General features: G+C 37.8%; 1 protein-coding gene across 1 annotated transcript in view; it reads left to right on the top strand.

Moving 5' to 3' along the window:
• PDZD8 (PDZ domain containing 8) overlaps positions 1 to 16,788 on the top strand; it is a 64,204-nt gene that overhangs the window by 38,145 nt on the left and 9,271 nt on the right. The window contains exon 4 of the mRNA XM_019642910.1: positions 15,685 to 15,847. Coding sequence (XP_019498455.1) covers positions 15,685 to 15,847 — 163 coding nt within the window. The remainder of the gene's footprint in view (positions 1 to 15,684; positions 15,848 to 16,788) is intronic.

The raw sequence follows: 16,788 nt of genomic DNA, 5'->3' as shown, positions 1-16,788 counted from the left end.
CAGGGTAAAGGGTAGGGCAACTGAATAGGAAAAATTGGTCGAGGACGGGTAATCAGTTGGGAGAAAATACAATATATAGGAAAATCATTCCTTTCTAATATGAAGATGCTAAACAAGCCTATGGAAGAAATGGAAACGATAAATGCAGTTTCAATTTTCAGAAAGCTTGTGATGAAAAGCCATACCAAATCATCTAATTATTAGGATAATATTTTGTCACAGATAGACCTGTCTTAAGGATATGGGAAACGGTAAAGATGATCAGGCGTGAGATCCTGAATGATCGAGTCCAGGACTTTGATCAGTTTTCACAAATGATCTACAAGAGCACTGTCCAAAAGAAATAAAATGTACGCCACTTATAGCCACATTTTCTTATGGCTCCATTTTAAAAAGTAAAAATAAATAAATGGACTTAATTTTAGTAATGTTTTATTTGACCCATACACCTAAAACATTGTCATTTCAGCATGTAATCAACATAAAAATGAAGGAGATACTTTTTTCCGTACAAAGTCCTTGAAATGTGATGAATATTCTACAATGACAGCACATTACAGTTCATCCTGGCCACGTTTCAGGCGATCAGTGGCCACGTGTGGCTAGTGGCTACTGTAATGGACAGTAGACATAAAAGAAGGAACGTTCAATCTCATACTGAGATTTGCCTGTGGCACTGAACTTTTATAAGACATGCCAAGTTGAGGTACAAAATGAGGAAACAGCTCTTATGACAAGCATGTAAGAAAGAATTCCAAACTGTTCTTAGATATATGCGATCTAGGATCCTTAAAGAACTAGAAAATATGTCATTGTGCCTCCAAGACAAGAATCCAGCTTTTCATGAGAGTAGGTGTCACAAAATGAACATGCTTATTTAAAAACCATGAAATTCTTCTCACAGAATTATTTGTGCATTTCTGTAATACAGGAAATTTATAACAGCTGGATCAGGTTGAGAGAACTAAAATTAACATGGAAGTGAGATAGCCATATAGAGATAAATGGATGGGAAAAAATTAGTGCTCTTCAGCTGAAAAGACAAAGGTGGGTGAATGATTAATGGACGCATATAAATACAAAAAAATAAACAATAGGACAATCAACAAATTTACTGAGCAAGGAACTAAGCATATGGGGCTGTGAAGATAAATCTCACGTCCCTGATGGTAATCAGATGATAAATGCTAAAAGAAGGATGCTTAGAAGTCTTTGATAATACTGCACGCTACATACTTGCTGGTAGACTTTGCTGGGGCACAAATGTGCTGTATTTTTTTTAGACTGTGTGTTTGTCTTGTACCTAGTAGAATTCCTGGCATGTTGCAGTTGTTACTTGAATGTCTAGGAGGGGAAGGAGAGGAGAAGTGATTGTTTGGAAGTACAAATATGATCCTCCTTAAGTCTTTCAGTGGTTTCTTACAGCTCCTAGAATACGGACAAATTCCTGGATGTGTCCTGCAAAGCCTTCCCTGGCCTGGCCTCTCTCTCCAGGCTTACCTTCTACCCTCCCATTCTGCTTTGGCGATGCTGGCCATCTTTCACTCCTCAGACTTGCCGTATTCTGTGCATGACACAGCCTTTGTACGTATGCGCCCTTCCCCCGGCGTGACCTATACCTACCCCTTGTCTCCAGATCTCTGCTTGTGCCAGGCCTTAGCTTGTTTGCCTCAGGTGCATTCTTGGGCCCTTCCCCAGCCCTGTGTCATGAAAAGGCTGACGGATGCTGACAGCATTTCCAAGGCTTCAGTGTCAGCTGACTTTCAGCTGGGTTTGACGAGTGTGACGCTCTGGTGGGAAACGGAAGTGGACTAGAGAAGCCAGGTGTTCTTCCTCTTCTCTGCCTTTGACACCATGTCTGGCAGCCACCATTTCTCTTCCTGGGCTCCATGCTTCTCACAGGACAGGTCCACCATGCTTTCAGCTTCCGCCTCACGCTCCAACCCCTGGCCTATAAATACCACTCCCTCCCGTGCCCTTCAGCCTGAGGTGGAAGTGACTTCTAACTGTTGCTAATATCTGAGCTTCACTGTCTCCTGTTCGGCTTCAGTTCTTCCATTGCTGAGTAGCCATTTCCCTGTTTTCAAGCCCCTCTGTTTCAAATATTTAGCTATTGTCTCTTTCTTTATCTGATCCTGACTGATTCACCAACCAATCATCATTCCTCTGGGAAATCTTCCCAAATGAGCAAGCACTCTGGGAATACTTCCCACAGTTGGGAATTCACATTTATATTAGTAGGAAACTTTGACCAGTGTTATTTCCATCGATATCTTTCTGTACAGCATATGCCATGATTGTTTCGGCTCACAGCACTGGCATAACGTCGGTATTCAATCAAGACTTCTGCAGAGACTGAAGCTGGCCGGCCGGCCGGCCATGAGCCTCCGTTTACCTTCAACCCTTTTTCTTCCAGACCTTCAGACTTCAGCAGACGTAGTCACATTTCTGTCTTTTCTCTGATGTGTGTCTTAACCAAATAAAAATGTTTAGGTTGAGTCCACAGAATGAGATTCAGTGCTCAATATGCCTTCTGTAAAATACCCGATTTTTAGAGTAAGGAGTTTCGTTTACAAATACGGTACATAAATGGTGTCATGTCATCATTAAGCATCCAAACTTCTTACTCCTTCCCTTTTACCTTTGGAGAGTTTTAGAAGTCGTGCTGAATGACATATATTCAGATCTAACCACACATTGCTGAATATACATAACAGAGTCTCAAAGAGCTCCCTAAAGAATTGATTTCAAGTAAGAGACACATTTAGAAGTACACTAGGCGAGATACTTCCGAGTTGGCATTTTGGCGTGTTTGTTTAAGGCCACATGCCTTGCAGATAGCATGCTGGTGCTCCTGTTTAACCATTTGCCATTTACAGTCTTAATCTTATCAAAGGAAGAGAAAGATTAAACAAATAAGGCTTTTTTGAAAATGTCAGTTTTTATGAAAACTCTGGTTTAGTTCACTTTGATAATATTTGTGAATACAGTAGGGACTCAATGAAATTTTAACCACATATAATGTTCTATAATTTGGCTTCTTAAATAAACTAAATGCCTTTGAGCTTTAGTGGTAAATCCTGAGCAGTATTTCCACTCTTAAAGTTCATCTTGGTTAAAAATGAGGGATGCAGTTCTGTCTCATGTTTTCTAAGTGTGTTTAATACAATTCTGAAATACTGTGAGAAGAGAAGGAAGTTAGGTTAAAATACCGCCCATCTCAACTGAGGACAAAACATGAACAAACATTTAAATTTTAGGGAGGTTTAAGATAAATTAATAGCTTCTTAGGAGTAAAGAGTGTTAATGTCATAGCAAAGAAAAAAAAGTTTAGATGTTTATAATTAAAACATAGTTTGACAATATTTGGGAAGGAGGAATAGTTCATGGCACTAAACTGAGATCTCTAGCCCTCACCTTTGCATTTTCTATCAGTGTGAAGTTCTATTTACTAACTGAAGGTACTTTAGAATGAATAGGCTAAGGTAAAACTAGGCTGAAATTTTTGTTATCTTCAATCAGGGAAGTGGAAAGGGCTGCAATAACACTTAATTCTTATGTCCTATTAAACCAGTCTTTTCCCATAAGGTGTGGAATATGTCTGCACACAAGTATTGAATGTGAATAGTGTTTAAAGTGGGTTTGGCGACAGCTGTGTTCCCCATTTGTAAGCATGTTGATTTACATTGATATTGGAGTGTACTGGACAAATAGGTGCTTATATTTGAAAACTGTTTTATATAAACAGTATGCTCTATACTGGAACAGATAAGATTTTACAATCATTGTAAATAAGACTACTTCTGGGTAATTCATTATATTTCTTTAAAGGTTATCAAGGGATTCTTAAGAGTATGGACAGATGGTTTGTTTTTTAAATGATGTGTGAATTCTCTTTCATAAATGAATCAACACAGGATGTTCGAAGTCTAAGTAGGAAACCATTGAGCATAAGGAAGTAGATATCATGGAGCAGAGTTTTAATTTTTGTGATGATATTTCGTGAAATTTGAGGAAACTTGCATATTTTGACAATAAAATCAGCAAATTCTGTAGACGTGATATAAGTTTGGAAATTGGTATGAACTATATATTTTTTTGCCCAATTGAAAAACAAATTCAGAAAGCTAAATTGCAAAAGCCAACCATAATCTCACTACTCAGAGACCACTGTTAACTTTATAGAAGAACTTTATAAACACAAATATACACACACTATTCACAGCGTATGTGTATGTTTCTTTAAAGACGAAAATGATGTCATGTGTCTAATAACCTGACTTTTTTCCTACTTAACAATAAATACACTGAGGGCATATTTTTATCTCCATATACATGTGTCACTGTTTTTATGTCTGCATGATATTCCACTGTGTACCATATTTAACCAATCACTGATGAACATGTAGACATTTTGCAATTTTTTAATGTTGTGAAGAAATCTGTGTCAGTCAGTGTGTGTATATTCATGCACACTTATTCTTAAAGTCATGGTTTGGCACACTTTTTATAGTAAATAGGCTCTGCGGGCCAGACAGTCACTGTCACAGTTTCTCAACTCTGCTGCTTTATCTTCTAAAGCGGCCAGTGACAATAGATCAACAAATGAGTGTGGCTGTTTTCCAGTAAAGCTTTGTTAAAAACAACCCACAGGCTGTGGTTTGCTGACCACTCATCTAAGTGATTCTTTGATCAAAGATGCAAAAATAATCGGTACATATTTTTAAATTGCATTCCAGCTAGAATAAAGTCTGTAGATTAGATAATAGTATTGTATCAATGTTAATTTTCTTTGATAATTGTACTGTGGTTATATAAGCAAATGTCCTTGTTAGGAAGTACACACTTAAATACTTAGGGTTAAGAGGGCATCATGTCTGCAACTTATTTTCAAATGGTTTAGAAAAAAATGCAGAGAGAGAAACAAATAGCAAAATGTTAACAATAGGGAAATCTGGATTCAGAATAAATGGAAATTCTTTGTACTATTTTTGCAACTTTTCTGTAAGTTTGAAATCATTTCAAAATAAAAAGTTATAAAAAACAACCTGTCCTTAAGGCTGTCACACTTCCTTAGTAAGATGTAAATACCCTGCAGAAGTACAGTGGGGCTATGTGAAGTCGAGGGCTGATTTGGTGACTCAGAATGAGAGCTGTTTCTATTTGACAAAGGAATTAAGAGCAAGAGTTTTCCACTCTGTTGTTTCCATAACAACCTCAGACTTTGTGTACCCTTGAGAGCTTTTTATTTCTCTGGAACGATTGTATAAAATTTAAATGAGTTTCAAATCAAAATATTAGTGGAGACTTCAATCAGATTTAAAAAGAGAGAAGAAGAAGACAGCTGAATATATTGCAAGGTAATCATTTGGCTGTGATTACTTTCCTAGGAGTTTTTGAACCTGGGCAAAGGATCATTTTTATTCTTTAGATCTCTCAGGTCAGTTGTATTTGTATAATGGACTTTTCCTTTTTCAGCATATTTCTAGATCTTTGTCGCCTCTCAGATGAGGCAACCAAAGGATGCAGGCCTAATGTACCATCTAGTTGCTTTAGAGACCAGGTTATCAGATGGCCACGCTGGCATTCTGTTTTGAAGATGGAGGGGCCTCACTTATGTTTTCACCCCAAAAAGAATTCTTTGTAACCCACCTGAGGAGAGAAGTGCCTGGAGTGTGTTAGACGTTTATTCCCATAGTTTCGTTTAATCTGACAACCCAGTGTGGTAGATATTAGTGTCCCCTTCTCACAAATACGACAGGCTAAATCGTTTGCCTGAGACCATAAAATGAGTAAACATTCGAGCCAGAATTCAAACCCAACACTGAATAGGCATGTATTTTTGAAAACTTAAAATTTGTAAGCTAATTGTTTTTACAGTCTCTAATTCTACCCCATGCGTAGGCTGTTTACCTAGCCGAAGGTCCTTCGGCAAGAATAGTGTGCTTTTCTGGGGTGATAAGAATTCGGAAGCCAGGACGAACCCCAGGTGCTGGAGTTGTATAAAGGAGGGGAAAGCAGGCGAAATCTCTGTAACCTGTGAGGAAGGAGGTGAAGCTGGGGAACGGGCCTGGTGCTGAAAAGGTACCTGGGGAGGAAATGAGGGGACAGGTGCTGACTTGACAGAAGCATGGCGTTTCCTACATGAACGGTGCCTGTGTAGGTGCTTCAGCCAGTCTATAAAAACCTGTGTTACAGATGAAAGAGTATTGTTTTCCATTTTTTAAAAATGTAGGCAACAAAACCACTGGAGTCAGTACAGTAGGAATTGAATACTACAGTGAGTAGGAAACGCCCTTCCCCCAAAATGGTCAATGATGGGGATTGAACTTCAAGGCCCCCCTCTTCTAGAGTCAGACGCTGTTTGTCACTTAGCTGTCTCATGTCACCCTGCTTCTCAAAAAAGAAAGCTCCTATGGAAGCTCTTTTGCTGTTCCAGGCCACCGCTGCCCTAAAGCCACCCAGTCCTGGCTACCTGAAGAGAGCTGTGTTACGTGCAGGCTCTCCTCCATTTAATCTTGTGCTGGATCTTTGGTACCTGGCTCAGGGCCCTCAACCACTGCACTGGAAAAGGAAGGGAGAAAGGGAACCAGGTGGGAAAGAAGTGTCCAGAGACCGTTCGCCTTGGACCCTGGGCCTGGGGCTGGGCAGGCAGCAAGGCTGGGCTGAGCTTGCCCAGGAGCTTGGAGCTCACCCTGGTACTGCCCCAGTCAGACCTGGTCCTGGGCTTCCCACCGTTTCGCCCGTCATGTTTAGGCGTTCAGAGCTTGGGCGTCTATCTCATGTAACTAATACCCACTTGGGGTCAGTCTGCGCAAACAAATGTATCCATGGGAGAAGTCTATTTGCAGACTCCCTGGGTGTGTGCTTTATAGACGTGGGTTTTAGGTTTAGAGTATACTTCAGCTTTGGGAATACGGGTAATGTAGAAGTGGCCTATGGAAGGGGAAGCACTCAATGGTTTACAAATACATGTATCTGTAGGAAACTTTTTTGTAAATGGTATGTTTTACAGCAAGCAATCAAACTTGGAAGCACATTTTTAAACATTTGACTTTTTAGGGGTTTTTTTATCCCCCAAAGAAAAAACTATATCCCTCTTGAGCTAATATTCATGAAATTTTGATTTGTTTTTAAAGGATCGGCGTGTATTAAATATTTGTGTTCAAGTTTCCAGTCACATTACAGTATTATTATAATTAGCACATTCAAATGTCTCTTATACCAGTTATCATTTATTAACTTTGACCATCTTGGGCATGAAATTGGTGATGGAGTTGATATTATGCTTCTTTCTTTTGAAAGATCTTTTAAGTTTAATGAACAGAATTCTCTCCCTATTCACATAGGCTGAATTTGTCAGAGCTGTAATATGAACTGTCTTTCTTCAGTTCCCCGGATATATCGTGCTAGCTGGCATCTCCTCCCTTCAGACCGGCTGCTCTCTTGGTTTAGATACGTTGCCTGCACTTCTGACCTGGCCTGGCCAACTCCTACTCATCCTTCAAGAGTCAAATTAAATTTGTTTTTTAGGAATGTCTTCTCTGCCCTGTAAACGTCAGATGACTCCTGTTAAATCACCCAAGTATTGGGTTGTCAGAAAAGTCATGACACATTTTTGCAACGAAAAACAGGAAAAAATACGTCATGACTTTTCCGACAACCCAATATTACTGTAATTATTTGTTCATGCCTACCTTTCCTGCTTACATGAGGCCAGGGAAGTTCATCTGTGATGTTCACAGCCCTGTCTCCCAAACCCAGCATGCAGTGCCTACGTGTTTGAAAACATGAGTGAATTTGTGCATTTCTTTCCATTTCTTTCTTAGTAGCTTTGGTATAGGTTACGTTAAAGTGTGTTTTTTAGATCAACATTGATTTTTCTGAAAATGTTACCACCGTTTTATTTTGGGGAGAGGAGTTACAGAATACACCGATGTGTCTGAAGGTCATGGGCATCTTTTTTTATTGTAACATGAGAATTCTGGTCGAATAGGTATTGATTTACATCATGGGCCAGGAAGACTGTGAATGGTTCAGTGCACTTAAAAGCCTGCTCGTATGTACTGGTGTCGAGTACATATGTGTACAGATTGTGTTATTTCTCCCTTCCCTGCGCCACTATTCAACCAAAAACACTGGGAAATACTTCCCATGATGTCTTTTTCAGGAACTTATTTAATGAAAGAATGCTCAGATGTATACCTGGTTACAGTAATTTCGGGTCTTTCACTTAGTGATCCTTTTACTCTTTCTTGCATTTTTGTTTTTTTGCTTGGGTATGAGAGAACAGTTTGTAAAAGTTCTATTGATGTTATTAAAATATATCCTGTTTTTGTCCATTGTATAAAATTATGTCCATTTAGGAAGGGATAAAAAAATCAATATACGGTTTTTTCCCCCGGTGAAAATAAGGCATCTCAGCAGGGTCCAAGAAAGCCTAAAAGGGACGTCAGAGCGTGAGAGCTCTTAAAGGCAAGCTTGGCATTTTTCCTAAATTGTTCTCCACAAGCTAGATGCGCATACAGCCGGGATTTTTTTTACCTATGTCTGACGTTATTGGTGAAGTTAAATGCAGACCGCCTGCAATCTTGGTTCAGCTCTCACAATTGCTGTTTAGTTAGTATGTGTCAGAAATTCTTGACAATGATAAACTTTGTGTATGTCATACAAAAAAAATACTAGAATTAGTATTTCTACTCCAACAGAAAGCTGCCTTTTGCTTTCAACAAAATTCAAGTCAGTGGACACAGAAAACACTTTGCATCCTACTTTTAAAATGTATTTCTAGCTTTCTAGTTTAATAACTACCACACTTTGAGTTCAATGAGATATTGTATATGACAGTCTCTAACACAATGCCTGCTAATAAGCTAGAACATGTTTGAAACAGATACCTACTAAAAACTAGCTTAAGCCAAAAAGGGGTAGGATACCATGGTGTTTCATGGACCCCACAGGCAGGTGGCAGGGCCACTGTTTGTGGTCACGCTCTGTGTAGCTACTAGCAGGAGCGCAGCCCAGCCTTAGAAACACACTGGAACCAGACACAGAACCACTGTCGGGCCTCTGTCTTTCCTCTCTGCTCCTGGCTGTTTATGTGCTTTATTGTTAACCCTGTAGACTGGCTATCTCCACTTCCCAGGCTGTAAGAAGGTACACAGATGCCCACAGCTACATTTATCTTTATTCCATTCAAGGAATCTCTGAATCTGAATTCCCCCCGAGTAGGAGGGAACTCTGATTGGTCCAGCCTGAGTCAGGTGTATGCGCCTGGACCATGTAATGAGGCAGAACAGTGGAACCATGTTATCTAAGCAAGGCTGTTCCCACTATATCCATACTAAGGATTAGAGGGCTGCAGGGATCGTCCCATAGAAGGGGGAAACTTGGCAAGCATTAGTGTCTGCTTGTGTAAGCATATATAGTAAGTGTTGAATCAGGATTACCAATTTCATTTCTTCTTTTATAGAATAGCAGTCATGTCACAAAGTACAGGCTTAAAGAACATGTTTATAGCAAATAGATATTAATAGATGTTTACAAACTCTATGTACATTTATTGCAAGACACCATATTGTAGGACCTTTTTCTATTAGATAACCAGAATATGTAGGAGTCTGTGATATGTTCTGTGAAATGCTGCTTCCTTTCCCTATTAAATGTGTTTTGTTATAATCAGGGTAGGATTTTCTTCCATTAAATCTCAACTGATATCATCATGATGGTTTAAATTTTTTGATGAACTCTTGTCTCCATTCTTTGTTCTGACAACGTTACCATGTCCTAGAATGATAGCCTCTGCTACTCCATCCCACACCTCTTGGTCCAACTCCATTTGTTCAAATTCTTCTCATGCTTTAAGATATAACCTAAATGTCATCCCCTTACAGGAAGCCTTCCCAGACCACTCACTCAGGAGCAGCCTTTACCTCCCCCAAAGGCCCATCACATCGTATCCATACATGTCTTGTGGCACATCACGCTTCAGCCTTAGAATATAGTTTAGATACTCCCTAAAACTTCTAACTCACATTCAGAAGCTGGCCACAATGCTTCTAACCCTCCATTGAAGGTGGGATCCTTGTGATCTGAGCAGTCTCAGGACCATGGAATTTGTATGATTGGCTTGTAGCCACAGACTTGGGCTTGAAGGATTTGGACTAAAACTTCCAGGCAAATTCCATGGATGTAACCTGATGACTGTTTCAAAGGGGAGAGATGTTGTGACCCCATTTGTTTACCTCCCCTGCAGCAGAAAACTTGATCCTCAGTTGGGACACTGAGAGACCAAGTTTTCCTTATTCCCTAAAAGAAATGTAGACAGTAAACATTGACCGTCTACAAAGATATTGAGTGAAAAGTTCTATCGATGTTAACTTTCCCTCAATCATAGCTCATCTTTTGGAATAGGAGAGCTTTTATTATGCTTTTATTTGTCCCTAAGAAATATAATTTTTCTCTCTCTGCTATTCATTTTTTGGCCCCTTTTCATTTGATTTGATGTCTTTAGTCTGCTACATAGAGGAAACTTTCTAAAGGGATGAAAACTTACACTTTTGTGCAAAAGTAGATATTTACCACTGTCAGTATAATTTCTACTCTTTGGAAGTTAAGACTCATTATACTTCTAGTGGGTTTGAACTGCCTGTTCTCTTACTAAATGTTGACATTAGTCACCATCTTTATCTTTTCTAATATGATGGGTTTTTTTAAATCATAAAATTATTTTAGCTTCTCAGTCTTGACCCTATAAAAGTAAATCAATATTTGAATGATATAAGATAGTTTTTAAATATTCTAATGTCCTGAATTGATATTTGTTTCATAATGTTCACCTTATTTCTTTAACTGTATATTGAGTTCATTCACAGCAGACTGGTTTTCCTTTTGCATCCCTGTTTTTGACTAATAGTGCTAAGTCTTACTAATAACAGTACTAAGTACTGAATCTTTTCATAGCTCCACGTCTGAGATATCTCATTTTACCAATGACGTTCAGAGAAATAATTTGCCTGAAGTCATAGGCAAGGATTATTTTAGAAATCATGATACTTCACCCCTAAATATTTCAGTGTGAGCCTCCTAAAAATAGGACTTTTACATAGCCATTATCACACATAAGAAAATTAATATTTCCCTAATTTCACCTAATTTTCAGTCTGTATTAAAATGCTCCCAATATCCCATAAATATTTTTTGTATCTTTTTTTCCCCCCTAAACTAAGATCTCATCAAGATTCATATGTTACATGGGGTTGTCTGTCTCTTTTTTTTTTTTTTTTTAATCTAAAACAGTCCCTCTACCGTTCTGGGGGATTATAAATGGGTGAGCTTTCTAATCTGATCATTCCTTCTACATTGATTAGCTAGCTTGTTTTTGGCAGGAGTGGGAGTGGGGGGGGGTAAAGAAAAACTTTCTTTCAACTGGGTGCTAAATAATTTAATATGTAAACTAATGGATAGATGGATTTAAGAGTTAATCACAGAAGCAGTACTTACATAAATCCTACATCTAAAGTGAAAGCTATGTTGTTGAAAGAAAACAAAACCTCCAAGAAAAACAAAAGGCTATATAAGACAGAAAATGTAATGATGCCCAGCTTTGCAATAAACAATATTTATATAGTCATGATGTAAACACTGCTCGTTTTTAGCCTTTAGATTCAGTCATCAACCTTGACAGCTTAATTATAGTTAGACCATGACTATAATAGTTAATCAACTTTGATGGGAGAGTTCAGAAGGTGGAAGGTGTAAAGAGGGTTAACTGAAGGGAAGGTAGAAGTCCTAATATCAAGGATTGTCTCTAGTTGATGAAATAAGGGGATACAGGTATTAATTAAAGTTATAAAGAGGTTACGAAGAGGAACTAAAAGTAGTGATGTAACTACTGTAATTTGGGGGAAGGAGAATGGGCTAACATCCTTGTCTGTTACAGTAGGAAGTCAACAGATTGCCTAAAATTTGATATATTAAGAAATGACGTATGATCTACAGAAAAAAAAAAGGTAATTTCCTACAACAAATAAAAACAGAAACAGTTTAAAGGTGGTTGCTGGGGCATGGGGGTGCGCGGCTTGGATAGACAGAAGATGCCCTCCTGAGTGCTTTTGTGTATTTTAATTTTTTAACTACATGCAAGTATTTGATAGAACTTTAAAGGTTTATCTTTATTCTTTTAAAAAAGTAAATAAAATAAAAACTTGGGTTACATTTTCAAGTGGTTTTTCTTTTTCCCCCTGACACCCTGTTCTCGCTTCTTATAATTATGCCTGGTTTCATCCTGTATTTACAGTCTAGTTATGCCAGTTATCTGTAGTTAAGAGACAGTATGCATTTGCGTGACATCAGTTAAATGGAAAAACTGTCTAACTGTTGCTCTCCTTCCTGATTGACTTAAGGACCATCTAAATTCATCCCAAGTTTTATTAAATTAAATATATTGGAAAACTGAGGGCTATCTGAATGAATTAACAGTGATCTGTATACTTAAGTATCTTAAGACAAAAATGGCATATTCAGGGGTTTGTTTTTGCTTTATTTAAGGTATAATTTAAATGCAGTAAATTCATTAAGTGTACAGTTACGGGATTTTGGTAATTGTATAGTCATATAACCTTCACTCCCATCAAGATACAGAATATTTCCATCACCTTGAAAACTTCACTTTTGCTACTTGCCCTCGATTTCCAGCCCTTGACCCCCAGTCGATGGCAAGTACCAGTCTGCTTTCTGTTACTATGATTTTGCCTTTCCTAGAATTTCATACAAATTGAATCATAGAGCATATATATAGTCTTCTATATTTGACTCCTTTCACTCAGCATGTCTTGGAGATTTATTTGTTGTGTGTATTGATGTTTTATTTTTGTTGCTGAGCACTGTTCCATTGTGTAGATATACAACAGCGATTGTCAGCTCACCAGCTGACCGATTCTTGATTGACCAATTCATTTATGAACGATGCTGTGTGAATATTTGCATACAAGTCTTTGTGGACATGTTTTCATTTCTCTTTGCTAAAATACCTAAAAATAGGATTGTTAGGTGATATGGTAAGTGTATGTTTAGCTTAATAAGAAATTGTCAAATTTTTCCAAAGTAGCTGTACCATTTTATATTCCCATCAGCAGTGTATAAGTTTCAGTTGCTTCATATCCTCACCAATACTTGATTGTATTAGTCTTTAATTTTAGCCATTCTAGTTATTTTGTACTATCCAGTAGTAGTATCTCGTTGTAGTTTTAATCTGTGTTTCCGTAATAACCAATTAAACATCTTTTAATGTGCTTATTGGTCATGTGTGTGTGTGTGTGTGTGTGTGTGTGTGTGTGTATCTATTCAGATATTTTGCACATTTTCTTATCTGATTGTTAGTCTTTTTTTGTTACTGTTGTTGTACAAATTATATAATCATGGATACAAGTCCTTTTTCAGATAAATGTTTTGCAAATATTTTCTCCCAGTCTGTGGCTTGTCTTTTCATTTTTTTAACTGTGTCTTTCGAAGAGCAAAAGTTTTTAATTTTATTAAGTTTATTTTATAAATTTTTCTTATATAGATTGTACTATTTGTGTCCTGTTTGAAAAAATCTTGCCTAAGATAATAAGATTTTCTCATATATTTTTTCCTATACATTTAGTTGTTTTGGCCCTTAAGTTTAGGCCCATTTTTATTTTCGAGTAAATCTTTACATAGTGTGTCTTGTAAGGAAAGGAGAATAATATGGTTGGTAGGCAGAAAATAAACTGAATTACACAAAAACCTATACTGGCCTCAGTTCCCATCTCAACTCCACCCCCCACCTCCACTGCACTTTAAGAACAAAGAGTAAATCACAAAAAACATTCCAAGTCCAAGTGTTAGTTTTTAACATTTACAGTACTAGGACTCATACAATTTAATTCTTTATCCATTTGCTACCATTAGCTTTCTGATATTAGAAAAATTTACATTCTAAATTTTAGCTTTGGCACTCTATACTAAGAATATAGTTATGTTTGTGGATTTGAGAGAATGTGTTCTTAACAGCTTTTATTAACGGAAACACTTTTAACATTATAAGGTGGTTATTTACTATATCATAAAGCACCTTTACAAAATTTATTAGCACCCATATTAAAGAACAACTTCCAATAAGGGCTTTTATTACTCCTATCATTAGATAGGAGAATTGAATTTCTACCTTTAAGTGGGATTTGCATGTACATATTAAAGCAATACAGTGATATATTTGGATATTAGTAGGCTATTTGGCAAAGTCCCTCATAAGAGATCTTGAAGAGCAGAGCGAGAAATGTGGGCTGAATAATAAAATTAGACTGATTTGTAATTTAACCTAATAAACACAGACTGAATTCTTGTCGTGTAGAAGGATATGGCATTCTGTCCTTTTTAAATTAAATTTAATTTTTTTTTAATCAAGTGATCAGCAATGAGTATTCTCTTCATTTCAGGTCAGTCCTGAAAGATGACTGCCATCATTTCACTGTCCTTTTTTTTTTAAATCAGTGATTGGAATGCAGACAGATAGCATGGGTTTTTTTGTTTGTTTTGTTTTTTTCAAAGGTTTTATTGGGGAATTAGGGGAGGGGAACAGCACTGGGGAATCGGGGTAGGGGGAGAGCCAAGTTGCTGTCCTTTTGTTCTTCAGTCTAGTTGTGGAGGACGTCGTTTTGCTGGTCCATGTTGGTATTATCATTGCACTCTTCCCGGCTGAGGCAGATCGGTCGTCGACCACTGGATGGCCGCTCACGATGGCTCTTGGCAGTTCACGCCGGCTGCCAGCTGCTCACAGTGGCTTACGGCAGCCCACTGCAGCCTCACTGCAGCCTACGCCGTTGTAGCGTACTGCCAGCAACTCATGGCAGCCCAGCTCCAGGTCCAGCTGTTGTTCACCATCTTAGCTGTAGAGGGCGGTGTCACTGGCCCATGTGGGATCCGAATCCGCGGCCCTGCTGCTCAGAGCTCGAGCTCCCAAGCCAATTCTTAACCAACGAGCCACTTGGCTAGCCCTGTTTTGTTTGTTTTTTTAATCACAGATGATATGAACCTGGGACCTGATAAATTGGATGACATTCATTTAGAAAACAAAATGATCTTGATGAGTTAAAACAGGATATCTCATTAACAAGATAACTCTTAATAAAATATAAATGTAAACTCTCTTCCTTCTCCGCCAAAAAGAAAATTTAACAGACCATAAAAAACAGGTTCCAAAGTACATCTAATGACATAGATTATTCCCATTATATTTCCAAAAAGCAAGATTCAGAATTATATTCATAATGGATTTCTCCATTTTGTGTTAAAATATATATATTAGAAAGTACAAAATATTGACAGTGTAGTTCTAGATGGTATAATTAGGAGTAGTTTTCATTTTGCCTTTCTGTTTATTTCCAAATTTCCCACACTGAGCATGTATGTATCTTCAATAAGACACGACACACTGAAGATAAAAAAGTGTTTAATTTTTTTGATGGTCCAAATGTGCAGTCAGGACATGTTCATTTATATTGTCACAATAAAGGTTTCCTCCCTCCTGTATTTGTCTGTAATAGTCAATATGGTACAAACGCAAGCATCAGCTGTCGTATTCTGACTCAGCGTGTTAATGTTTTCTGACTCCACTACTATGAACCCACTGAATCTGTTTTCACTTTTTTCTCTTTATCAAAGGTTGAATTAATAAAGGGGAATTTACAAAGTGTCGGACTTACACTTCGTCTTGTCCAGTCAACCGACGGGTATGCTGGCCACGTCATTATTGAAACTGTGGCCCCAAACTCGCCTGCTGCAATTGCAGATCTTCAGCGGGGAGATAGACTGATTGCTATTGGAGGTAATTATGCTAATATGCTAATTATGCTAATATGGTAATATACTTTACATTTACAGTCGATATGGGAGTTTTCCTCTCTTCCTTCTTTATTTTTATAAGCACAATGTTACTTTTACAACAGAAAGAAATAACTTTATTATAAATAAAAATCTGAAGGAAGCCTTAAAAATTAATTTAAAATACATATGCCATTTTAGTCCAAATGTATAAATCTTTAGAAACTATAGATCACTTTTCTATAACCTTTCTGATTTTCCCTTTCTTCCACCTTCTGATCCTCTATTTTTTATTGAATGTGAAAAAGGGGAAAGTCAACACTTGTCTTTCTGTATGGTCACCATTTCTACTCTGAGCCTAAAATTGATAGTATTAACCTATCTACTGCCATCACTTAGGACAAGATAACAAACAGGAGAGAGACTAATATTCCTTGTCTAAGAGGGTACATCTGAACTGTCCTGTGGTCCCATACTGGTGGCCCCATATTGTCCTTGATTGGCCAGCCATTTGTTAATATGCAGTCTCATTCTGAGTGCAGCCCCAATCACTGTTGCTGGCAGAAAAATGTGTCACCTGTGTGTCTTCCTATCAATTGGATTGGTAACAACAAAATCTCTGTTGATAGGAAGATTATTTGCTTGGATGTTTATGAATAAGCAGTAGGACTCACTGTGGGAAAAAGCACAAACCTTTTCAGACCTTGGTGGTACCTGTCCCACCCATTCTAGACTTAAGGGATTTCTTGATACATGCTTGGTCATAGGTGAGCTTTTAATGACAAGGTGGTATATTCTGTCCAGCTAAGACAATAACAAGATAAACCAGTTCCTAAATCAAGGAGCAGTTATCCTTAGTTACACGTCACAGAAACCCTGCCTTTGTTTCAAATCTATCATGACAATAAAATCATGAAAATTATTTAGTCACACACCTAGAAGTCC

The sequence above is a fragment of the Hipposideros armiger genome, unplaced genomic scaffold (assembly GCF_001890085.2).
Source record: "Hipposideros armiger isolate ML-2016 unplaced genomic scaffold, ASM189008v1 scaffold_74, whole genome shotgun sequence".
NCBI classification, from domain to species: Eukaryota; Metazoa; Chordata; class Mammalia; order Chiroptera; family Hipposideridae; genus Hipposideros; species Hipposideros armiger.
This window is presented reverse-complemented; position numbering and strand designations above follow the sequence as displayed.